General features: G+C 36.3%; 1 protein-coding gene across 2 annotated transcripts; it reads left to right on the top strand.

Annotated features, from left to right (window-relative positions):
* Positions 1-303: 303 nt before the first annotated feature.
* Positions 304-27,143, top strand: LOC104912792 (probable E3 ubiquitin-protein ligase HERC1). Of its 2 annotated transcripts, none has more exons than XM_010717331.3 (24): positions 304-1,279; positions 2,711-2,806; positions 3,102-3,296; positions 4,401-4,712; positions 5,359-5,455; positions 6,887-7,030; positions 7,246-7,373; positions 8,219-8,363; positions 8,458-8,629; positions 9,724-9,858; positions 11,139-11,304; positions 12,944-13,069; positions 14,121-14,342; positions 15,373-15,525; positions 15,704-15,836; positions 16,328-16,519; positions 18,529-18,750; positions 19,560-19,733; positions 21,397-21,511; positions 21,607-21,727; positions 24,150-24,321; positions 25,225-25,531; positions 26,625-26,745; positions 27,036-27,143. In XM_010717331.3, the coding sequence occupies exons 1-24, from the start codon at positions 350-352 to the stop codon at positions 27,114-27,116; spliced, it is 4,659 nt and encodes a 1,552-aa protein (XP_010715633.1). In that variant the 5' UTR covers positions 304-349; the 3' UTR covers positions 27,117-27,143. The 2 variants fall into 2 exon arrangements, with proteins under 2 accessions (XP_010715633.1, XP_019474977.1); XM_019619432.2 differs by having other exon boundaries at positions 25,249-25,531.

Consider the following 27,143-nt stretch of genomic DNA (forward strand, 5'->3'; position numbering starts at 1 on the left):
TGCATATCAATTCAGATAACGTACATACACTCTACAGTTCTTACAGCATGTTAAGGCAATTGCATGTCCATGTACTTGTTTAAAATGAAGATCAGAATTAATCTGCAAAATGTCTTTTTATACTTCCCTTGTGCTACTGGGATTGGATCTGAATTCCAGACTCATGTACACTTACATAGGTAAAATGGTGGAACTTTGGTAAAATTGGAAATTAAAGTTTTGTTGCTTGCTTTGCTGAAGAATTGATATAGTTTGGTCTACTGTGAACACTAAATTCAGTAGATACTATTGCGCATCTGCTTACATTTTTTTCCCATCTTTAGGACTAATGGCAAAAGAGTAAACCAACATGGCAGCTATGGTCCCACCCGTGAAGCTGAAATGGCTTGAACATCTGAACAGCTCTTGGATCACAGAAGACAGTGAATCTATTGCAACAAGGGAGGGAGTTTCTATCTTATATGCTAAGTTAGTTAGCAATAAAGAAGTAGTGCCATTGCCTCAGCAGGTTCTGTGCCTCAAAGGACCTCAGCTACCAGATTTTGAGCGGGAATCTCTAAGTAGCGATGAACAGGACCACTATTTGGATGCCCTTCTTAGCAGCCAGCTGGCACTGGCTAAGATGGTATGCTCAGACTCTCCGTTTGCTGGAGCGCTTCGAAAACGTCTCCTTGTATTGCAGCGAGTCTTCTATGCACTTTCTAATAAATATCATGATAAGGGGAAGGTGAAGCAACAGCAGCATTCGCCAGAAAGCAGTTCAGGATCAACTGATGTGCATTCTGTCAGTGAACGTCCCAGGTCGAGTACGGATGCGCTCATAGAAATGGGCGTTCGGACTGGATTAAGCTTGTTGTTTGCACTGCTGAGACAAAGTTGGATGATGCCAGCATCGGGCCCCGGCCTCAGTCTTTGCAATGATGTTATCCACACTGCAATAGAAGTCGTGAGTTCTTTACCACCTTTATCTTTAGCAAACGAAAGCAAGATTCCACCAATGGGGCTGGACTGTTTATCGCAAGTGACGACATTTCTTAAGGGAGTAACGATTCCGAACTCTGGGGCAGACACTTTAGGTCGTAGATTAGCTTCTGAATTGCTTCTTGGCTTGGCTGCCCAGCGGGGTTCCCTGCGATATCTTCTTGAGTGGATAGAAATGGCATTAAATGCTTCAGCTGTAGTGAACACCATGGAGAAAACCAAGTTGCTACAAAGTCCGGAAGGAATGATCAGCTTTGATTGCTTTATGAGTATATTAATGCAGATGCGGCGATCTTTGGTAGGTATACAAGCTTTGAGTTTTCTACATAGCAAATGTAGATGCATTCTTAACTTTAAATGCAGTTGCTCAACACTGAATACTATATATGGTAGTTGTTAGCTGAATAATTTTCTTTAATGTGTTTAGAAATATTAATAATGCCCTAAGAAAATAGGCTGAGTTGTTTGTAAGTAAGGCACACTTACATGGCTTTGTTTTGAATGATTTCTTTTGATCCTCAATGAATGTTCTTTTTAAAACTACGACATTATTGCCTAATATGCAGTCAAAAGCTGTAGTATGCTTCTGCCTCATATGCTTACTGTAACAAGGAGGGACTTTTTCTCCGAATTGGTGATTTTCCTTCTCTCCCCTCAGATTTGTAGTACTTAGTAATGAACATAAATCTAAAAAACTTAAGATTTCAAAGAAGTGGGAAATTCAACTTCTAGAGTGCTGATGATGGAGAATGCATAAGTTATAAAATCAGGTGCTTTGCACAGATTATTGGAATCCAATTTGAAAACAATGCAGAAAAATTCTGGGCACACAGTAATGCAAATTAGAAATAATACTCTTTTATATCAGTTTATATTCAGATTTATAGGAAAGAGTAGAGCTATTTGTAGTTTTACTACTGATGAATATTTTAATGAAAGACTTCCGTGAAATTCTAGATTGGATCAACTCCCTAAAGTACTTATTGCCATCAAAATTAAATATAATCTATTTTCTTCTCACATTAGCCAGTAGCAGATTATCTCCTTTGTTTGCACAAGGTCTATTATTACTAACATTCTAAAGAAAGTAGTTTTTCTGCAGTGTTAGGTAAGATTCATTCTTTTGAGTGAAATGACATTCTTTTGACTGAAGAAAGACATCTAGCATCTGTACAGCAACAGTGAAGGAGTCTCGTATGCAGATCACAAACTCATTGCATGCTGTGTGCCTATGCTTATGTATGGCCTGCGTGCCTTCTGTGTGATGGAAGGAAGGGAGCGAGCTGCCAGATCAAATTATTTATTCAGTTCAATATTTTCCCAGCATAATGGATGGTAGCAGGATCTACATTGGATTAAATGTCCTGATGAACAACTTTAGCTGTTGTTTTTGTGTGGTTCTTTTTTTCACTGGATGTAAAGTTATAGACCAAAATACAGAGTCTGTTAAAAAGAAGAGTAATAATGATTAGTAATTATGATTTAACTAAACGAACACAAATGAAATGTGTTTTAGAACAAAATGTCAGGATAAATTAACTGTAAACTCAGATATTTTCACAAAAAAGGCAAAAATAAGAATGTTTAACTAGTGCTCGGCACATTTTTGTTTCCCTGGAATGCATGCAGATAACATAGGTACTCTAAGAACAAATCACTACTATATTTTGTACGGTTGCACCGTTGCTCTATGAAGTATTTTTCTCACACTAATGTTTAAAAATTGTAGGGATCATCTGCTGATCGAAGTCAATGGAGAGAGCCAACTAGAACATCTGATGGCTTATGTTCTCTTTACGAGGCAGCTCTGTGTTTATTTGAAGAGGTATGTCATGAAACGAATCTTGAATTTAAGGAAACTATGCATTACATCTGGCTGCTGTGTGCATGTGCATGGCACGGAATCTGCTGAGTTATTCTGGAATGGAAGAGGTGGGCAAGGAAAGGGTGAAAAGCAAGAATGCAGAGAGACAAAGTTATTTGATACACGTTAACAATGTATGGTGATAACTTGTGTTTTAGGCAGTGTCATAGTGAGAGGGAGTTTAACTTGGACCAGTCATTACTGTTACAGGAAAATAAATGAAAATACTGCTGTGTAATAGATCTCTTTTTAACAGGTTTGTCGCATGGCATCAGACTATTCAAGAACATGTGCCAGCCCTGACAGCATTCAAACGGGGGATGCTCCCATTGTTTCTGAAACCTGTGAAGTTTACGTTTGGGGTAGCAACAGCAGTCATCAACTGGTAGAAGGAACTCAAGAGAAAATACTGCAACCCAAGCTTGCTCCAAGTTTTTCTGATGCACAGACGGTGGGTGATAGCTATAGCATTGTATAATGTAAGACTCAACAGTTTCATAGTTACAGTGCAAAACTGGAAAACACTGCTTTGTTGCCAAGTGTGAAGGTTGTAATGAGGGTATGATTCTCAGAACTAATTACACAACTGACTTTACTGAAGGTATTTCACTACTTTTATTGTTGCCTGGAAAAAGGATTTTTTTTTTTTAATGTTACGCATGGATTGATATCATGTAACAAGTGTGACTGAACTCTAGCTTGCAATGAAATGCATTTGTAGAGAGGAATGTGCTTGCCTGTAGTTTTTTTTTCCTTCTCATTGTTAAAGAGATACCTTAAATACTCAATTGTCTTTTCAACTGTTGTTTTTCACATCAAGTATGTCTAGTTTAAAAGTCCAAACAGGGCTAGCTGCTGGCATAGAAGCCTTAATTAGCTTTCTGAAAATCAATATACAGTATGCTCTTTCTGCTCTCAGTAACAGATTCTGCAGTTGCAGCTTAGCACTTCTACTGATGCGTGACACAGGATAGTTTGCTTTTCTGTTGCTTTGTTGACTTAGCAGTGTTGACCTAAGTAAAAGCATTTTGGGGGATCTCTAGACAATTTAGATACGTTTTCTGAAATTGTTTTCATGGACTTTACTTGCACAGTTTTATGCCAGCTAAATGCAGGACCGAGCATCATAAAGCAAACTTGTGCATTTAAAAAAAACTGCTTAAACAGAACACTGATGCACAGAAGGGTGTCATCAGGCAGTTACTTTTGTCTTTTTAATCTTAAGAAAATGTATCTTCAAAACTATCAAATATTCATGAATTTTAAAGATCTGAAAGCAGCCTGAGTTCTACAGACTGTAAAAGAGATGCAATTAAAAAAGATGACTTAATGACCATTTGCATCCTTTACCTAAAGGAAAGGATTTCCTTATAAAATATTTTGTTATTTTGATTTTATTGCTTGCTGAATTCCACAAATTCTTATTTTTTTACCTTGCGCTACAGGAAAGGGATATAGAAAGAAAAATGACATCCTGTTTGAAAATACATACTTTTTGATCTACAGATGGATGATTTATTTTATCTAAATACTGTTTTATCCTTTTTCTTTATAGATTGAAGCTGGACAGTATTGCACTTTCGTAATTTCTACAGATGGCTCTGTCAGAGCCTGTGGTAAAGGCAGCTATGGGAGACTAGGGCTGGGTGATTCTAATAACCAGTCCACTTTGAAAAAACTGACTTTTGAGCCTCATAGATCTATTAAAAAAGTGTCATCTTCTAAAGGATCTGATGGGCACACTCTAGCGTTTACAACAGAAGGGGAAGTCTTCAGCTGGGGTGATGGTGACTATGGAAAACTGGGACACGGAAACAGTTCAACTCAGAAATATCCCAAACTTATTCAGGGCCCGCTGCAAGGAAAGGTATGACTTTTATAGAAGCACGCCTCTCTTTGGTCTGCTCGGTTAAGATATCGTGTAATATTTGAAATATGTAAGATCTTAAGATTCTGTGTTTTATTTAAGTTTTCTTTGAAGTTGGATCTGTTTCAGCAAAGCACTGAAATTTGTTGATTGCCTTTGGGCACGTGATTACCAACAATGTCGCTGTTGAAAACTTTCTCATATTCTTAAATCTTGTGTACATGTTTGTGCTGAACTGCAGCGACATTCCAGAAGAACAGTTTTTGTTAGCTGTAACATCACCACAATCTCATGCAAATTTTTAGTGGTTTCAGTTGTGTTGTCCTAAAAGGCCTTCGTTTCCCTTTCTGTTCATGTTTTGGCCAATGTTTTTAACATCTGCTTTTGCTTCTCTCTGCTGCTGTTGTTCTTACGTTAAATTTGTTTGAAAAATAAGTCATGACTATTTTATAGATATTCTTGTCTCTATTGTTTTCTGCTTATAAAGTGCTAAATGATAAAGCTAGTGAAGATAAATTTAAGTGTGTACTTGCTCTACATAAGTGAAGAGATAGATGTACACATATTCCTTCCTGGAGTAGACTTGCATAAGCTTTCAAAATTCTTATACAAATTGTATGAAAACTTTTTTTTGTACGTAATGTAGGTTGTTGTATGTGTGTCAGCTGGATACAGACATAGTGCTGCCGTTACAGAAGATGGAGAGCTGTATACATGGGGAGAAGGAGACTTTGGGAGATTAGGTAATTCTAAAATACCATGAAGTGCTTTTGGGAGAATTCCTGCATCTAGTAATGATATTATACATATCTTTCCCCTTTTTTCTTACTGTCCCATCTAAATACACTTGTATATGCACATGTGAATGTAAGTGTGTGTACATAGGCAAAAATCAATGCAGATAATTTCATAAGTCTTCTGTTATTCTTTTTCCAGGAGAAGTTACATTTCATTTATGACACTATACATCACAGTCATTGCTCCTTAAGTGTATAGAGTAGACATGTAAAATAAACCAGAATTCTAGGTGGGTGTAACCTAGTGATAGTAGAATGGTTCTTTGTACAGTGTTGAATAACTGGCAGAAGATTCGATTATAATATGATACCAATAAGGAAAATTGACATTCAGTTTAACAGAATGACTGTCATTTTATCTTAATACACTTCAGAAGTTAAATTTAACTTAAATGATAAAGTTAATATTTCTTATTTTTTTATTTTTTTATTTTTTAAGTTTGCTTTTGTCTCATTATCTTTGCTATGCAGCTTGCATGGCTAGTATAAAACCACCCTTCTCAAACAGGTTCTTTTAAACCAGATGATTTTGCTCAGAAAATTGCTTTCAAGGGGGATTTTAGTTCCTTTCTGTTCTCTTTGATTTGAATGTCATGATCTCCTAGAGGAGAGGTAAAAGCAAGTAGTTGTGTTGGGGACAAAAGATGGAGGGGATGTTGTTTTAGTGCAGACTGTCACAGATTTTCAGGGGAAACAGAAGTTCTGAGCCTTTCCCTGCTTTTAGGGAAAGGACATTAGGTTAGAGGGGAAAAAGTCTCACTGAGTTTTAGCTTAATGTGCTTTTTACATTCTTAGTGTAGTTTGAACTATGCAGTGATGGGTTCCAGTGCACAGCTAATAAGTAGCATTCAATTAAGTCATAGGAACCTGTTCACATTCTATCAGTTAGGGATACCTCTTAAAGTAGGTGGTACTATAGTATTTTAGGCTTCTGCAGAAAAGATGATCTAAAGCTATCCACTGATTTCATTTGTGCAGTGTCTATGCAGAAGAAAGAATCTGCCGTTATTTTAGATTCCTTATGCTGTTCAGGCCACTTGCTGCCCAGTGTTTGGAAGTATAACTACCCAGTCACTAATGTTACACTAGTTATTCTAGTATAGAATATACTAGTATATTCTATCTAGGCAGTTATACTAGTAATTCTTTTTATTTTTTCAAAGTAGGTAGAAAATAGTTCTGTGATTTAGTGGTAGTATGGTGTTACAAAAATGAAATGTTTGTTAACCTAACTGCAGATCTCTTTCCAAAAAGTGGGCAAAAATTGTCTTCTGTGATGACTACACAGTTTATATGGCTTTTGCAAAACTTTGCTGGAATTACAGACCAGAATAGGAATTTTCACAAAAAGAAAGTAATTTTTTCTGCTTTCTTCAGGTCACGGTGACAGCAACAGCCGCAACATTCCGACTTTAGTAAAAGATATTAGCAATGTAGGAGAGGTTTCCTGTGGCAGTTCACACACGATAGCTCTGTCCAAAGATGGCAGAACAGTATGGTCATTTGGAGGAGGAGATAATGGTGGGTATAAGTACACCATAATAAATACATATTTCCTAAAGTCTATAATTATTGTATTTGAAAGAGAATACATTTTATAAAAACTGTTATATGTGTTGATTTTAAAAATATACCCTGACGTTTTTAGAAATCTGAAGATAATTTTTTTTTTTATACTTTCAGTTGTCACCATTTGTATATTTATACTTTCCACTTGTAATTTTTCCTTTTTTTAGGCAAACTTGGTCACGGTGATACAAATAGAGTATATAAACCTAAAGTTATAGAAGCCTTGCAAGGAATGTTTATTCGAAAAGTTTGTGCTGGGAGCCAGTCTTCACTTGCCTTAACATCAACAGGACAGGTAGGTGAAAATAAGATTTCACTCAAACAATGACACTTGATATTTAAGAAGACAGATTGGGTTTATTTCAGCATTTATTATTTTGTCTGTTGAGAAAATATACAGCTAGTTCTTGAATAATGGTGTAAGACTCCTCATGTGAGACTGGCTATAAGTACTGAGATTCTAAGAGGCTAGAGTTATTCAGAATGTTCTGCAGAGTCAAGCAAAAGTACATGTTCCAAGAGTCTTTGTTAGTCACAGAGAATAATTATTTTAGGTTAAGAAATGTAACTGTACAAAACCATTTGAGATTCAGGAAGCAAAAAGCAGTGAAATGATTTTAATTTTTAATGTGTTAGCCACCTGAGGTAATGAAATAATGTAACAGTATCTTAAAATGTGTATTTTAAAATACACGTTAACTGTTTTATTTCTAATCCATAAAATTACAGGAGAGTCTGGAAATAAATGTTAGGTAGTAAATGTGGTCCTGCACTGGCATGATGTATATGCATGTAATACAATAAACCTTTCTACACTTCTAACCTAGCTGAACTCCCACCTCACCATGATTCAAAGAGAATGCGTTCTTAAAGTATGGATCAAGAATGCTGAAGTTTATTGTAGTAGTTTCTCCTCTTCCTTCGCAGCTGATCTGCTCTGTAGCCACAAATCTGTTTGGGAACAATAACTGTAGATAAAATTAAGTGTATGTAAGCAATGAAAGTACTCTGCATGTTTTTGTTTTTGTTTTTTTTGTAAAACATAATTTCAATGATTGTGAAAGTGGTTATCCAGTACATTGCTGATGATCGCCAGTAATACAGATTTGACGCTGATATTTTGTGGTTTGTTTGCTCTAGGTTTATGCATGGGGCTGTGGTGCATGCCTTGGCTGTGGCTCTTCTGAGGCGACTGCTCTCAGACCCAAACTTATTGAGGAACTGGCTGCTACAAGAATAGTTGATATTTCAATTGGTGACAGTCACTGTTTGGCACTTTCTCACGGTAAAATAAATTAAGCGTGAAGATATGTAATCTTCCCTTTTGATCAGAAGCAGTTTTATCTCAGATTCTGTTTTCTGCTCTTTTACAATTATAGATAATGAAGTTTATGCTTGGGGTAACAATTCAATGGGACAGTGTGGTCAGGGAAACTCTACTGGTCCCATTACCAAACCGAAGAAAGTCAGTGGTTTAGATGGAGTTTCAATTCAGCAAATTTCAGCAGGAACGTCTCATAGTCTTGCCTGGACAGCTCTTCCAAGAGACAGGTAATGGTGATACTTGAGGACAGATATATGTTTATTTAAATATATAATACCCTTTGGGATACATTTAACATGTTCCTGAAGGCATTAATGCATTTAAAGTGTTCTGCTTGTAGTATTTTGGACTGAAGAATCTCTTTAATTTCTCTCTTTCTCTTTCCTTTTTTCTTTTCAAACTGCTGAAGTTTACAAGAAGCAATAGCTTAGCAGCACCAATAATATGGATATTAGTATATTTAAATTAAGATTTGTTATCTGCTATTAGACAAAAATAAGACCTGTTTACTGAAAATCATCAAGTTAAGCAGTGAGAGGATTCAGTATTTCTTTATTTTGTGCTTCTCACTGCATGTTCTGCAGTTTATGTAGTTTCTTTCAGCATAACAAGGCAACAAAGAGTAAGACTTTGGGAAATACATAAATTCATATTAGTCATTAGACATAAATTTAAACTTCATAATAACTTTCTAAATAGTTACATGTCAAGATGAACTGAAAACAGTTGCCTAAATAAATGGTTTAGTAATTAATGTGCAGTACCTGAAATAATACTTCACAGCAAAGGCCTGATCAAGTGATTACAGTGAATTGATAAACCTCAGACTTATATATGACTAACAGAAAGGAATAGAAAAATTCTTTTAATGTTTGGAAGATAACTCAGAGTTTCAAGATGTCCTGTTTTAACGGGAACTGTTGTTGAAACGTCAGTTGAGGAAAACAGTGAGCCTCAAATAGTACCAAGTGGAACTACTAACTTCTTTGAATTCTCTCTGTATTTCATTAAAACCTACTTATAATCTAAAGTTCATACTAAAGCAGTTTTGTGAGAATGTTTCAGCTTTTGCACTAATCTGATGGTTTTATACTCATGATGCTGTAAATGTTTATGTTTACGAATGAAAAACGCTTGATTTTTGAAAATGTCTACAGAAAAAAAGAGCATATGTTACCTGCAAGAATCAGGAGGTTGGTCATATTAGTTTATTTTAAGAAAAAAACCGAAGTCAGTAAGATCAAGCACTCACTTCAATTCTGCTTACATTGGAATATTGGAATATTTTTACTAATTAACTTATTTTGATGTTTGATTCCAGGCAAGTTGTGGCATGGCACAGACCCTATTGCGTAGACCTTGAAGAAAGTACCTTTTCACATCTTCGTTCTTTTCTTGAACACTATTGTGACAAAATTAACAGTGAAATTCCCCCTCTTCCTTTTCCTTCATCAAGGTATATATAACACTTGCATGTTACAAGCTTTTGTAACTTTTTAATCAGAAGAATTAGAATATTTTTCTACAAGCATTTTTAGTATGTGAGGTTGGGCTGTTTCTTCCTACTTGGAGCTCAAGGTACCTCGAGAGAAGTAGAATGTTTAAAATGAATGTTTAAAAGACCTTTTTAAAGGTCACGTGTGACTTCTTTGTTCATGTTATTTAGAGAAACATAAGTTTTTTCCATCTGAATGAACAAAATGTAGAAGGTTGGTTCCATTTTTTTCAGGAACAAATTTGTCTGTGAAACTTAGCAATAAATTATAGCAGCACACTTTCAGCAGTTTGCTTCAGATAGGCAGACAGTGGCTATTAGTGGGCAGTTTGAGATGTTTCATCATCACCACAACATGGGTTTGATAGATATTCAGTTTTTGAAAATGGAAGCTACTTGTCACCAACGTGAGCTTAGTAGCCAGGTGGTGTCACTTTGGAAGGTTTGAAACAAATACACAAGAAGCGTGTTCTTGCTTTTGGATTTTCACAAATTCCTCTCTTCTGGAAAGTGAGACAAACTAAGTGTAACAGACTAAGCCCATCTTGATAGTACCATCTTGGCTAAAACAATCTCTTGACAAATCATCAGTAGTCACTGTTACAGCTTTCCAGATTTGAAGCTTTTACACAAAAAGTGATGTTTTAATTGCAGTACTCTAAAATACAAAAGCATGAATGCTTCCTCACAGACACCTGCAAACAGCACTGCAAGTATCAAAGATTCATAAGAAATTTTTCTCCTTTCTACAAAATGAAAAAAATTCAAAAGTTTTCAAGAAGGATGACCAGAAATTAATATCCTGAATTTTTGTTTTTAATCTGATGGTTTTGTTTCTACGTATAATGAGAGAAAATTACATGTATTACTTCTTAAACAGTTTCTGTTTCATCTTTATGTGAGGAATATATTTGTCTGTCTGTTGATCTGTGAATGTATTTTGGAATGATTTTGCCTTTCAATTCTAGTGATTCCTTTCTAAGTGTCCCCTTGGAACCATTGTGAACCAAGACACTGTTGTGTTCTGTTGTTTTTTGTTGGTTGGTTTTGGGTTTTTTTTTTGTTGTTTTTTTTAAGCAGGTAAGCAGTAGGCTTTCAGATGAATTTATGTGAAGTTCTGGTTATAATTTATTTTCCTTTCTGGTCTGCAAAATACAATCAGTGAAAATCTTAGTGCACAAGTCAGTGAGGATGAGTAAGGCTAACAACAAAAAATATGAATGCTGCTGTATTTCTTACAGGGAGCATCACAGTTTCCTTAAATTGTGCCTGAAGCTGCTGTCAAATCATCTTGCACTTGCACTGGCTGGAGGTGTAGCTACCAGTATTCTTGGCCGGCAAGCGGGTCCTCTTCGGAATTTGTTGTTTAGACTGATGGATTCCTCTGTCCCTGATGAAATTCAAGAAGTAAGTAATGCTTTGTTAGCATTAAAAAAAAAATATAATCTACTTTTTACTTTATATTTTTTTCTTTAAGTGTGTTATTAGAAATTTCTCACTCTAACTTTGTGAACGTGACACTGATAAATACAGTTCTATTCATTACAGTTAGGAAATTAATCACTATCACTGTTTATAATCTGAAAAGCAGTGGAGAATGTTTACTTAAAAATTTCTGTTCGCTGTATTTTTTTCCTCCTAACATTTTAGTTATTATTGCTTTTAATAATAAGCCTTAAACTTTCGGGTTATGGGATAATTAACGTGTGGAAGGAATATAGATAGTCGAAATTGGTTGTAATTACAGATACTTGAGCTTTACAGAATCAGGCTCTAGTTTCTCTGTAAATATTTGCCAGCTTTGAAGAGGTTATGCTGTGTAGTTTAATAGTGTACAAAAGTGACTAATTGTCAAATATCTTTTGCATTGTATTTAAATGAAATAGAGCAGCTGTATATTCCATTGTATGGAGTATATGCCGAACCCAGCAAGAGTATAGGTTTTAAAATTTTGGTGGCCCCAGTAAAGAAATAGCTTATATCCTTGGCTTGAGTTTGTGGTTAAAAAATACTACGTGAGACTGAATTGTTAGAACAGAGCACTTAACTGGTAGCAAGGTGGAAAACCACTGAATAGAGCTGTGAAAATTGTTTTACATACATGAGAATTGCAAATTTCAGATATAGAGCCAACTGTTCAATTTTCATAGAATCACCAAGGTTGGAAAAGACCTCCAAGATCATCCAGTCCAACTGTCCACCTACCACCAATATTTCTCCACTAAACCATGTCCAACTAAACCATGCACAACATCTAAATGTTTTTTGAGCACCTCTGGAGATGGTGACTCCACTGCCTCCCTGGGCAGCCTGTGCCAGCACCTGATCATTCTGTTGAAGAATACATTTTTCCTATTGTTTAACCTGAATCTCCCTGGTGCAACTTGAGGCCATTCTGTCTAGTCCTGACACTAGTTATTCAGGAGAAGAGGCCAACCCCCACCTTACCACTGCCTCCTTTCAGAGAGTTGTAGAGAGCAGTAAGATCTCCTCTCAGTCTGCTCTTCTCCAGACTAAATAATTTCAGTTCCCTCAGCTGCTCCTTGTAAGGCTTGTGCTCCCGACCCCTCACAGCCTTATTGCACCAAAGCTGAATGCAGTGCTCGAGGTTTCACCGATACTGAAACTATTATCAGTCTGAAAGATTTGCCTATTTATACTGCTTTTAAAATGGGATGAACTTGCATAGCAGTGAACTTTAATTTTATGTTCAGAAAAGGTTTACTACAGAGAACTGAAAAATGTTAATCTTGTAGATTGATGAAACTAAACCACCTTCCCTTACAATGGCACTCTGACAAAATGGCAATTCACGAAGATCTTCAAATTTGACAATGTGTTGGACTAAATTTAATTCTTTCAGTGTACTGTGTACATCCTGGAATAGAAGATGAATTTGCTACTTTGTATTAGAAACCTCATGTCAAATGAAATTAAGTATATGTTCTGGATGTGTGTCATGTACTCTGTGAATTTTTTTAAAGCTGCAGTCACATTGATTGTTTTTTCCCTATCCAAGAAGTATTTTCTGCTGCTTGACTTTTAGGTTGTAATTGAGACTCTCTCAGTAGGAGCAACAATGCTACTTCCTCCATTGCGTGAGAGAATGGAATTGCTACACTCTCTTCTACCACAGGGTCCTGATAGATGGGAAAGCTTGTCAAAAGGACAGGTATGGTCAAGGGAATAATATGCTGCATTTTGAAAACAGTGCTGTATATTCATTTGCTGAAACAGCAGGAGATTTTGAACAGTAAAGCTAGCACGTTGTTGGTGGAATGTATTGAAAAGCCCAACTTTAACTCTGTAGCCTGGCCAAATGAGATTCTAGATCATGGAAACAGAAAATTAACTGTTTTCTAGGAAGTATAATGTTTGTCCTACATGGATTTCATTCTACTTTGCAAAGATTAGTGGTTTGTAACATTCTCCCTTTTTCTCTTTGGAAGAATGTAAAGACAAGGAATTTTCTCAGATTAGGAGACTTGCTAAGTGCCCTCCAAGTGGAAGGAAAGAAGGAGCATCTGTTCTTGTTCTTTATGGCAGTAGGAGCTGAAGCTTCTGCAGTAGTCTCAAGTTAAAAAAAAGAGTACCCGTTATTCAGTTCTGTAGATAACATCTATTTTATTGTGGAATAGACTGATTAACACTGATACTGAAACTGTAAAGAGGAATCTTCTGATTCTAATTTTTGAAGATTTCTGATTTGTACTGGTGCAAACGAAAAGCCCCAAAGAAGTGAAACAGATTAGGTTTCTCAGGATGCTGTTAGGTTTTTTTCAGTGATAATAGGGAACACTACTGAAATGAAAGGTCATTACTCTGTATCTGCCACTTTTGGTGTTATCTATACTTGTCATGCTTTTTGTCCCTTTCTTTCTCCCTAGAATTAGAATAAGTTAAAAAAAAAAGACCATAAAACATATGTAATTCTAAGTGAAGAATGCATTGGTCTGGTGTATTATTTCACTCTGTCAATCTCAGATTTTTACTGGGTGTAGTTATCTAATTCAAAGTTTTAATCTATTCTCTAGTATTGAAGACATGCAGGAAAAAACACATTTGGATTTTGTTGGTAAAACCTTCCAGATTAACAATTTTACCATAAGACACAAAAACAGTGTTGTAACTGTAATTCCTTTTTGTTATTTCGTTATTTTGACTTCATGAACAAAAAGTTTATTGTTTCTGAACTCCTCTTTCTTTCTTTTTCTTTTCCCCAGAGAATGCAATTGGATATTATTTTGACAAGCTTGCAAGATCACACCCATGTAGCTTCATTACTTGGCTATAGCTCGCCATCTGATACCACGGAAACTTCCTCATTATGCATCAGCTATGGAAGTCTGTCTGATCAAACATACAGTGTCCAGAGCAGTCATCCAGATACTCATTTAGCTGAAATCTTAATGAAGACTCTTCTAAGAAATTTGGGTTTTTATACAGTATGTATAGGTTTTGTAGTTACTTTTTGTTATGGTGGTAATGAATTTTGAATATTTTGAATGTTTAGAAGTTTTTCCCACTTCCAGAAAATGGTATTCCTTTGGTTTATCTAAAGCAGCAGTGCCATATATCTCTCTCTGGAAGTGAACTAAAATTAATTCGCTACTTCTAACATTATCAGTCTAATGATCTTGTGGTATTTTTTGCTTAACTTGGCTTACATAAGTGTAGTTGATTTCATATCAGAGTGAAATACTTACTCCTATTACTTTTGGCTGCAAATCTTTTCGGAAGATACGGTATAGCACATCAAGTATAGGTAGATTGCTTTATGGAATCCTTTTATATCTGTATAATACCAGCAATCAGAGAAAGAAGCTAGGAATGTGAGTCTGATTAACTTGACACTGAGCAATCTGCCTTCCAGTAGTTCATCAAGTACAGTCAGCCATCTTATTGTAGTATGTCAAATGTTACTGTTCTTAGCTACAGAATAGTGTTGGGCTGATCAACAGTGAAGGGGAGCATAAGTGCAGTTGATGACTCTTGCACCTTGTTATTGAGCTAGCCAGTTAAATATAATGGAGAAAAGAAATCAGAGATCTTTACTTCTCCAGCATACTATCCCTGTCTGCTGAGGGTTAGGGTTGGTAATTTTTAGTTCTGTTCTGTGGACATTCAGCAGTCATCTATATCCAGCTACTTTCAAATTTCTACTTGAAACTGACTCCATTTTTACTGTAGAATTTGCAAGGAAGTCAAGCAGCTGTCTACCTTCTGCTCCTTATACCGCCATCCTAGATGATGCTAGGAAAGTTTCTGATCTGAAACATTTAGGTATCTTAAGAAATATTACTTATTTCAACATGGTGTGATTTGGGGGGTCAGGGTGAGGAGTGAGTTATTTTATCCAGTTTTCCTTTGAGTTAAATTAATAATAATTCTCAATAATTGAAAGGAAAAAAAATCTTGAAGAGAGTGATTTTTTTGTTGTTGTTGTTTCTTTTTCTTTCCCTTCTGTCTAAATAGGATCAAGCCTTTGGAGAACTGGAGAAAAACAGTGATAAATTTTTACTGGGTGCATCATCATCAGAAAACAGTCAACCCGCTCATCTTCATGAGCTTTTATGTTCACTGCAGAAACAGTTGCTGGCTTTTTGTCACATCAACAGTGTTAGTGAAGTATGTATCCTTATTTGTATTTTAAAAGGGGAAAAATTGCCTCAGTATGCATGAGTATGAGAATGTTAAAAATTGCTATGCAAAATTTTCTGAGTATTTGAAAACAAAGCTGATAGAAATAATGAACTCTTTAAATATTTGTATATTATTATGATATTTTATGGTTATTTCCTTCTAGAATTCCAGCAGTGTGGCACTGCTTCATAAACACCTTCAGCTTCTATTGCCTCATGCTACAGATATCTATTCTCGTTCTGCAACGCTGCTTAAGGAAAGCTCTTGGAATGGTAGTGTTGGGGAAAAACTGAGAGGTAAATATTCATGAAAAAAAATGAGTAATGGCAGAATTGTCAGCTTAGGACAGTTCTTGTTTGTTTAGAATAATAAAAAACCTTATTTTCCTCACACCTGCACAATATAAACATCCCAAGTCTCTTCAAAGAAAGAGGTTAGTTGTCTTACCCAAGCATAGCATCAAGTTCATGTTTTTGTTAGGACATTTTGCACATAGGAAAACTAAAAGAAAAAAATACAAAAATTGTTTCTCTACATTATTATTTCAGTAATATTTGGTTTAGATTACTGTTTTTTAGCATTCAGTTTTTTAATTGCTGAAAAGCGCAGGAGGAAATATGGAATGTATTTATGGTTATTAAGTAAACCCTCCAATTCAAAATGTAGTTTTGAGACATACTGAGACAGCTGAGGTATTTCTGTGCCATTCTTTGTGACTTGTTTTATTGTGCCTATAATACAATTCAATTCCAGATTCTAATTACAGGTTGTTTTTTTTTCTCTATAGATGTGATTTATGTGTCTGCAGCTGGTAGTATGCTGTCTCAGATTGTCAACTCTTTATTGTTACTGCCTGTGTCAGTGGCTCGGCCTTTGTTGAGTTATCTGCTAGATCTGTTGCCACCTCTGGATCGTCTTAATAGACTCTTACCTGCTGCAGCACTTCTAGAAGATCAAGAGTTACAGTGGCCACTTCATGGTGAGAGCAATAAATAACATGCTTTTAACATGAAAGATAAAGAATAGCATATCCTAGGTGGGTGGGAAGGTGTTTCTGTTGTTTATTGACCAACTGGAGGCCTGTAAGGCAGATGAATGCCTCCTTAGCTTGTCCTCAGGGCTGCATTTGGCAGAGGCTGCCCTGTTTTCTTCTGGCTCTGGGCTGTGAGTGGCAGCAGATGGGAAGCAGCATGGCCTTGTCCTGCTGCCTGTTGTCCCCGTGATTCATCCTGCAGCCCAAGTAGATGTCAGTCCTGCTGAGAGCTGAGCAGTGCCACAGGGGTGCTGTGCTTCACCTTATCCAAGTCAAACTGTGGTGCAGAATTTATAATCTTGCATCAAACCAGATCACATGCTTCTGGTAAGCTGATACAGCCCACAGCCATACCAAGTGCTTTAAAACATGGACTGGATGATCTTAGTGGTCTTTTCCAATCTTAATGATTCTATGAAATGTGGAAATATAGCACTTAGGGATATGGCTTAGTGGGCGTGGTGGGGATGGGTCAGTGGCTGGAGTTGGTGAATTTAGAGGTCTTTTCCAACCTTAATGATTTGATCGTAACTCTGCAATATCACTTTTTATAGTGGGAGACTTAATTTCTGTTAAAAACTGCTTTTTTAAGCATAGTGTCTTATTGCATCTCATTTTTAAATTCTGAAGTGTATTAACATCCCTTGCTGTAAAATATTTTGAGCTGTGGGCTCTTTACTGTGCAGCTTGGAATGTATGCTGATGTCTTTGGGGGTGTAAGAGCAAAATATTGAACTGAAAATACTAGATTTGTAATACGTGAAAGTACTGTTCTTTACTTGTAAATGGAAAAAAATTGTCATGACCTATTTCCTCTCTAGTCCAAATTTTACTTTTGCTTTCCATTGTGCAGTGTAAGTTAACTTTAACTTAAAATTATTGATTTTGGGAGACCATCTTTTTATGCAGACGTATAGTGGTGGAATAAGGGAGAACGGTTTTGAACTAAAAGAGGGGATATTTAGAGTAGGTATTAAGATTAATTTTTTTTTTATTAAGCAGGTGGTAACACACTGGTATAGGCTGCCCAGAGAAGCTGTGGGTGCCCTATCCCTGGAGGCGTTTGAGGCCAGGTTGGGTGGTGCCTTGGGCAGCCTGATCTGGCAGGTGGCAGCCAGCCCACAGCAGGGGCTTGGAACTGGATAAGCTCTAAAGCCCCTTCCAACCCAAGCCATTCTACGGTTCTATGAGTATAAAGATTCTATAAGCTGCTAACTGCCTGAAGGCATGCTGCCAGATCCTTCTGACACAATTTTGTTATAAATTAAGCATAGTGCCATATTAACAGTCTCTACAAAGAGGTACTTACCTGTCCATTTTTCACTGAACACTCTTCCTTCATCCACGATTCTTCTTTTACTGGGTTCTCTTTTCTTTTGAGATTACATTAGGTTGAAATCTTACCAACAATCACTGCATTTTGCTCGCCAAGCGGCACAAGTGCATGTATAATGTGTAATAGAAGCAGATTTCAGTTTGACTGACTTATGTGGTGGGTGCAAGACATGAAGTTAGCACCTCACTGTGCCCTTCCCTTGTCCTGGTTTCAGCTGAGACAGTGCTAGTAGCACACTGGTGGTTTGGTTGTTGCTGAGTCATGTGTGTGTGCTTGGCAGCTTGGCAGGGAAGAGCCAGCACCATGATGTTGTGAGGGCAGGCTGCCTTATTAGCTCTCTCAGGCTGCATGTGATCCATGTTGAACATGCCTAATGAGCGTGGGCTACTGTGACATGGATGGTTATGGCTTTTGCTGCTGATCAATTTGAAATGTGAAGTGATCGATTTGTCCTAGCTGCTTTTTCTTTAGTTTACAAGTTGTTGACAGAAAGGGGCAAATCAACTGTTGTTAAGTGGGAAATGTTACGAGACCTGCAATTAATTTTACTAATTTTGGAATTGGCTTTAACATCTGGGTAACAGTAACTGATTTGGTGATCCATTCTTAATACTTTTAGGTGGACCTGAATTAATTGATCCTGCTGGAGTGTCCTTACCACAGCCTGCCCAGTCTTGGGTATGGCTTGTAGATCTAGAGAGAACCGTAGCTTTACTTATTGGGCGGTGTCTTGGTGGCATGCTTCAAGGACCTCCAGTGTCCCCTGAGGAGCAAGATACAGCCTATTGGTTGAAAACTCCACTTTTCAGTGATGGAGTTGAAATGGATATTCCCCATTTAGGTAAGCTATTAAATACAGAAAACTGTCACTGTGAATATTTGTGTTCTGTTTTGAAATTTCTTGATCTCATTTGTACAAGTCTCTGTACATAGAGTTTGTATTTCAGCTCTTTTGTCTCTTTACCTTAATAATACCAGAAGTTGGAAAATGGCTATTTAAGTATTTGCTGCAGTTTACAAAGAGTATTGGAAATCCATAGAGAGAGAATTAAAATATTCATACAGTTTCTCAGTGAAAGAAGTAACGCAAACTTCACTAAGTTAATTTAAATTTGTTTTATTCTTAGATGTTTGGCATTTAACAGAGAAATCGGGGGCTCCATTGTTTCATATACAATTCATTCTTCATATTCTTCATTAAAAATCTTATGTTAAATTGTATTCTACTTTGAAAGTAGAATCTTTATTAGTTGAAAACGTGATTAAAAACGAATTCTTCTCATTTACTAGAAGAATTGAAAGCATTCAGCAATACTGTTTCTGGTCATCCCTTCCAAGCATGCGTAGCCATCCCAACCAAGCGTGTTAGAGGTGGTTATACATCTGAGAGAATTAATGATGCAGGATTATGATACTGAAGCAGAGGATAATGCTTCTAAATCTTCATAAGCTTTATATAAATTGTAATGAAATCACTTTATTCCTTATCTAGAGAGAACTTGTAGTCAGACAGTGAGGTATGTTGGTTTATTAATTTATTTATTCTGGAATAGAGTGGAGAGTGAAATATGTTTGTATGCCTTTCAAGATAGATGCATGTAATCCTCAAAATTTATGGAGTTAAATCTTTAAGTATTTCCCTTCTGTTAGACAAATGCATGAGCTCCTTATTAGAAGTGGCCTTGTCTGGAAATGAGGAACAGAAGCCTTTTGATTATAAGCTGAGACCTGAGATTACTGTCTATGTTGATTTGGCCTTGGGTTGTACAAAAGAGCCAGCAAGGAGCCTGTGGATCAGCATGCAAGACTATGCTGTTAGTAAAGGTAAGATATGGAATGTATATGTAAGTTAAATATATATTGTATGCTTCAGCTATGTTCCTAGTGAAGTCTTGTATTTTCTTTGGCAACAGCTTTTAATTCTGTGACACAATTTATATATTTTATTGTTGTGTTCCACTGTTTTCTCTTTCTTAATTTTGACACTGATTCCAGTATTTGACAAGCATGTAGTTCAGTGTTCTTTTCCCCTCCAAAGTATGAGAAAAGGAGACTCTTGTTTCCTTATTGAGATGTTTGTATTTCTGTTTTCATAGTAGAGTGGGGTGAAACTTGCAATTATTTAAAAAAATAATAGTAATAATGGGGAAGAGGGAAGTGGAGGAAGGCGAAATAACTTGGAAAATATGCTAAGAATGGGATGAAAGAATAAGTCCTCTTTAGTTTTTCAAGTCCTTGAGAGGCTGGCATTACAGTGTCAGTGGTTCTTCATCCTTATTGCCTGTAGTCTTGGTTCCTGCTTGATCTTGCTAGGCCTCCTTTGAATAAAACCACAGAACACTGCTGTTGTACTGAAATTCTGAGAGACCCAAAGTAGGCCAGATCAAGAAGGCAGCAAATCGTATTGTCTGTTGAGAGCAGTAGAGATAATTCTGTTTTGGACTCCATGGAATTAGGAATTCCAGGTTTTTTTTTTTGGTTTTTTTTTTTTTTTTTAAAGGTTAATGCTGTTTGTCTAGTTGAAACATCTGAGGTGAATGGGCTGACGTTATTTTGGTTATGGAGTAGAGTGTTCTAGAAGTTGGTGTGGTCCTGCTTAGTTTACAATATAAGATGATTGAGAGTTGTGCGTTAACAGCGTAGCATCAAATGCAATGTCATGGAACTTAGGGGAGCAGATATGTTAAACTTCATATTTACATAGACAGATTGTTGTGAGTTCTAAAGCAACTTTCAAGGATTCATAAATATTTAATAAGAAAAGTACTGTCATGAAAGTACATGTATGGATGTGGGGGAAATAATTTTATTTCTGCCTGGAGTGTAGATGGAGCTTTGAGGATGCTATCTTGGGAGTACATTTATTTTATAGTATAGAATGGTATTATTTTCATAATGGTCCTTTTTTAAAGTGGAGGAAAATCATTTTGAAATGAAACTGTAAGTTTCTGGAATTAATCAGGGAACCTTAATTTTGAGACCTCAAAATATCTCTTGTTGATACTAGCAGTGAAGCCTGTGCTTAAGCTCTGTTAAATTACTGGTTCTACTAATGGAGATACAGCTATTTCATTATAAGTGAGTTTGCAAAATAATTTTTGAATCTGGATTCAACAACATGAAAGAGTGCAGAAGGCCTCAAATATGACAAGTTTCTAAAAGAATTCCATGTAACTCAGTGGCTGGATGAAGGAAAGAGCTCCAGTTGTATACCCTTGCTGAAAGAGATTGCAGCCTAACGCAGCTCTTTGATTTTCTGTCTGTCCTGTTTGTGTGCCCTCCTTGGCTCAGTATTAGATATAAGTATCCTGAGCAGGCCAAAACATATTTGTCTCTGAAGCAGTGTGAATTATTGACTTATTTCTTTAATGTTGAACCTGCTTATGAACTGGAAGATTTAAAAGGATGAAGATTCTTATATGATGTCATGGAAAATGTTTTTTGTTGGAAACAGTAGCTGGTTTTGATGAGTCCTTTCTATTTTCAGATTGGGATACTGCAACTTTAACTAATGAATCACTCCTGGATACTGTGTCCAGATTTGTTCTTGCAGCTCTTCTGAAGCATACAAGTCTACTTAGTCAAGCCTGTGGTGAGAGCAGGCAAGTAACTCAAAACTGTCTTTAAAAGCTCAATTCTAATTTTTAAAAGAAAATTTGTATGATTTTTGTTGGGGGACGGGGGATCTCTTTTACAGATATCAGCCTGGCAAAGCCTTGGCAGAAGTATACCGTTGTGTTTATAAAGTTCGGAGCCGCTTGCTTGCCTGCAAGAACATGGAACTTATTCAGACTAGATCATCATCAAGAGACAGATGGGTAAGACTGGAAATATTTTTGAGTTCTTAAAGTTTAATAGCATGCTAAGAGAATACTGCGTAATACCTTAGTAACAGATGAATTCAATATATAGCTGAAGATATTCAAATGTTAGTTTCATTTGTTACATGTCTTTTTATTCTGCCTTGTGAAAAAAGTTCAGGATTCCATTGCAAATGTGCAACACATAATTAGAATCCATTAATCTGCAGCGGATGTGCTGTTAAGTCACTAGAAGAAAATGGTTTGCAGTATTTGAAGAGAGCACAGCCTGAAGCCTGGTTTTATCAGTGTATGTAGCAATAGTGTGCTGTTTCTCAGAGTTGTACAACTTGGATGTAGATTTAGATTGATTAGCTTTGTTAACACAATGGAGTTTGGTTGCCATTCCAGAACCAACGAATTCAATGACTTTTCGATTTCTGTCCCTTTCTTCCCCTTCCTTGAATTTTAACTTCTCCTCCTGCCCAGATTCTCTTCTTAGACTGAATGTAACCTGAATGCCACTTCTGAATTACTGTACTAAACTAAGTCAGAACTGAAGCTGGGGTGTTCGTTAAATTACTTAGGATTGGGGATTATTAAGCATTACAGGATAGTCCTTAAACTAGGTTTAGGTTTCTTTGTTAGGATCTTGAATTGCTGTTTATACAATCTAAAAATTGGGTGACTTTGATCAAGGAAACTCTTTATGTGACATCTTTTCAAAATAGCTACTGTTGCTTTTCAAAATAAGTCGATCTCTTTCCATCCTTTAATTCTGAGAGGGATTTGTGTCTTTGTTCCCTTTTTCATGGTAGAGGTCTTACACATATGCAATAAATGTAGCACTTTAAAGAGCCTTAGGCATAGTCTGAATACACAGGACTGTACGTAATACATTAAATTTGGTAATTCTCTGGCTTACTAACAATTCTGCACACGTGTGATAAGTCTGCTGCTTCAGGTTTGTATTGTAGCTGTTGTGTATGCTTTTACAGTAAGGTACTGTGCAGGTGAGGATAGTTCCATCCTCCTAGAAATCCTCAAACTTACTGTGTAAATGCAGTAAATCTGCATGTATGCGTAGGTCGGTGGTGTTGGGGATATCTCAGATTTAATCCTTCTGGGGAAAAAAAGCTGTTCTGCATTTGCTTCATATGCACATAATTGTGAGTGTCAGAAGCAAATAACAAGCCCCAGAAAAATGGTGAAATGTGCTGCTGCTACCAAGATCTTCTGTTCTTCAGAAAAGGGAAACTGCTGTGAGAGGGCAGATGAGTTATACTGGTAAAGATACATGAGGCCCTGTGTTTGTGGGCTGAATTGCTTTCTCGAATATTCTGAAACTTCTAATGTAATTTTATTTTTTATACTTCAAACTTCACTGCTTTCAGATTGTCTGAATTTGTTTTCCACACTGGAAACTGTGTATATCAAGTAATAAGTCAGCACTATATCATCAGTTATCCCTTAGGACTTTTGTAGAAAAGTATTCTAAAGCTGTTCCTGCAGAGCTCCTTGTCTTTTTATATGTAGGTTGCTCTGACAGTAATGCCTCCTGTTTATTTCTATGGAAACTGCAACAGTTACAAAGAGCACATAACACTATTTGATAGAGCAAATTCTCAGCTACAAAACACTTTTTTCAGCTTATTCACTACTATTAGCTATGCATTTTCACCAGCAATGAATGACAGCCTATATGCTGTCTTCATAAGAATTAATAAGAATCTGCATCAGCAGGGATGACCCACTGTTGCCAGTCTTGAAATGCTCCACCCACCCTTCACCGTGCTGGCATCCACTCTTTGGTGCCCATAAATATTCAGTAGTGTTCAGTTAATGAATGTCAATAGGTGCTGTTTTTTCTGCATAGAGGAGTCCAGTTCAGCACCTTTGCTTCATCTGTACTTTCATGTCAGATGTCATTTTGTCAGACTGCCCCTGTGCTGCCATTTGTTGCATGAGAACACATATAATGGAATAATGGCAGGAAGGTTCAACCTCTGCTGCCTGTCGTACCAGCACTATCTGCCTCTGATGTTGTGGGCCAACATAAATAGACAGGAGGTATACTTCTGGAGTAGCCTTTGTATATGTATATATATGTATATATATATGTAGGATGGTTGTCAGGGTTTTAAAACTTTGTGAATGTACTTCATATGCTGAAGTATCAAAGTTCGACAGTTGTGTCTAAGTAAGCCTTATGAGGAGACATTTCTCTGAAAATAATTTGAGTAAAACTTAAGGAAATTAGAATTTCCCAACTTAGGTATTTAAGCTTTGAATGCAAACAGCTGTTGTCTGTGTTTTATTTCATATGGTATCACAAATATCTTTTAGATGGAAAAAAATTCTTAAATGCTTATGTCCTTTTACCTTCAGCTTTTATTTTGGTGAGAATTATTTCATTGTAGATTTCTATTTTTTTATCAAGATGCTGGATAACCAAGAATCAGCTGATGTGGATACTCAAGAGCATTCTTTTACTCGTACAATTGATGAAGAAGCAGAAATGGAGGAGCAGGCAGAACGGGACAGAGAAGAAGGACACATAGAACAAGAAGATGAAGAAGAGGAAAGAGAACATGAAGTTATGACAGCTGGTAGTAAGTACTTGTTGTGTGGGTCAGCAGTGTAATGTGCTTTGGAAAGTTAGTTTGTTTTTCTCTCAAAGGTAGCGTGGGAGAAAGATTGAAAAGATTGTGTTAGATTTTTCTGTATTAACATTGTTAGAAGTTTTTATAAGGTGATACAGTGCTTTTATTGGGTCAGAAAATTCTTTTAATACAAGGGAATGCGAATGCTGAGCAAACAGATGGCCTTTATTCGTCTGACATCTATGTTAACACTTGTATAAACTGCATACAACAGTAATAGACTTCATAATGTTTTCTCTAAATTTCTGTTCAACCAATCTCTGAGTTTGTATTAGTATATATGGAATTTATTATATATAAAACTTGTATGTAAAACTTAGAAAACAAAATTGACTTTGAATATTTTCCATAAATATGTACTTTATTTTCTTTTCCAACTACTGTTTCTCTCGTTACTGATAGAAAGTTTTGGTGACATCTTCATTATACTAAAACAAAAAAGCTGATGAAAGGGTAGAACAGTTTTCAGTGTTGAATTGCAGATATGTTGTTCTCTGAAATACATTTTGCAGATGCATTAGTTTATATATGTGCTGAAAGGCTAGCATGAAATAGTCTCTCTGATGCTCTCCACATAACAGTTGGGTTGCAGTAAGACAGTGAAATAGTGTTTAGTGTTCTGTGAGATTATGATGTCCCTTCCTTTTAAACTTAGCACTGTGTAAATACTTGACTTCATCTGTTTCTGTGATATCCTTTATGACTTTGTATTACTGTATTATTTTACTGCTGGAAAAAATATTTGCTGTTCTTTGTAATGTGACATTTTTTAGCTTGAGCTGTAGATAAATATTTTGTTCTATGTAACTTTGCATAGAAGTTAAGACCTTCTTTTTGTGTTGCATGTTACAGAAATATTTCAATGTTTCCTATCAGCCCGTGAAGTAGCTCGCAGTCGGGATCGAGATAGGATGAACACTGGGACAGGGACTAGGCTTGATGATCAACCTCCTCAGTCCCAGCAGGAAAGAAGAATCAGCACTGATCTGACGGAAGGCCAAGATGTGTATACTGCTGCATGCAACTCTGTAATCCACAGATCTGCCTTGTTGATCCTGGGAGTGAGCCCTGTTATTGAGGATTTCCAGAAGCGAAGGGAGGATGGGCAGTTACAGCAACCTCCCTCTTCTGCTCCTGAGGGGATTGGACTAATGACAAGGTGAGATCTGATAACTACTTACATACTTAACTGTTCTATCTTTACATGTAATGAAATAATACCAGTTTTCTCCTGTGGGTTCTTAGAAATTCTTTAAAAACGTTTTTGTCCAGAGCAGTGCTTACAGTTCTGGCTTGGATTTTTTTTGAGGTGAGTGGTATTTTCTCAGTTTTTTTAGTCCACACTGAGGAATCTGTAATAAGAGCCTTTTCTGCATGGACCACATTTCTTTTTCAAAGTTGAGCTTACCAATGAATAGTAATAGAGTCTAGGTCATTCATTGTACAGATAATTTGATGTAGTTGGAAAAATTCATTATTTTGCCTAAAAATAATTTGTTTATATTTTTATTACTATACTTGTATTTTCATTATGTGTAAACAGTCTCTTGTACTGTAGCATCCAAGATCGTTGTAGGATATGTTTAAAAGCAAAAAATAATCAGTGTATCATTAAAAAAATTGACATTTGTGCTTAATTTTAGATGTTTTTCTAGCATCTTGACACATGCAAGACTGTGTAGTTACGCATGGGAGTGTAACAAAGGCAGATAGCTCATGAAATTGGAAAAATGTATTGTGCAATGGGTATAAACACTATGTGATTTTCATAACCCAAGATATTCTTGATAACACAACCTTTTTCTAAATATGCTCTGTATAAATTTTTATTTCAATCTGTGTGTGTGTGTTAGAATATAGCCCAGGAATTGTTAAATTTGAATATAGTCCTTGGTAGCTGATGCTGGTAGTGAGATTCTGAGTCTGCTTAAACTTCTGATATGCAGAAACTCTGTTGCTGTGACATTTTCCTCACTTAAATTTAAAATGAAGATAACGATGGGAAACTTAGAGGGAGATTATATCTATTCAATACCCTTTTATTCTCTCTGCCTCTGGAATTCTAGTCCTTAAAGCAAGAGTGTGTGACTCTATCATTGTCAAAGGTAATCCTCTTTAATTGTGGTCTTCTGATGTTCCATGATAGTCTTCTCTGAAATAGAACTGTGGTATTTGCTAAATTTGCTTAATCAACTCTTATTATTGGCTAGTGAAAATGTTTACTTTGTTTTGTGTTTGTACATCTGATGCAGGAGTGAAAGTCTTACTGCAGAGAGTCGCTCAATCCATGCAAACTCAAACTACAGACTGATGAAGTCACGAAGTGAATCAGATTTGTCTCAGCCAGAATCAGATGAGGAGGGGTATTCACTGGTAAGTAAGCTAGTATTATGTGCCTTGGAGATCATCAGTTTATTTTCTACGTAGGTGGTATATCTTATGCATTTGTCACTTGTTCAGGCTTGTGTTTCAGTATAGGGATCTTTGCTAATAACCACCACTGTTAAGAGAAAATAACGGTGGTAAAACAGGAATTGAAATTATTATAGTTCTGTTAATTTTTTAAATTTTTGTGAGGGAACATTGTATTTTAAGCACTCAAATATTATGCACCACTTATTTCCACTTAAAGAAATGAGCTTTTTATTAATCTTTTACCCTAGAGTGGAAGACGAAACGTTGATTTGGATTTGGCATCATCACACAGAAAAAGGGGTACGTTTTATCAGTGCTCATTTACATAACGAATATTGATCAGAATAAATATGTTA

Source organism: Meleagris gallopavo, chromosome 12 (genome assembly GCF_000146605.3).
Source record: "Meleagris gallopavo isolate NT-WF06-2002-E0010 breed Aviagen turkey brand Nicholas breeding stock chromosome 12, Turkey_5.1, whole genome shotgun sequence".
In the NCBI taxonomy this organism is placed as follows: Eukaryota; Metazoa; Chordata; class Aves; order Galliformes; family Phasianidae; genus Meleagris; species Meleagris gallopavo.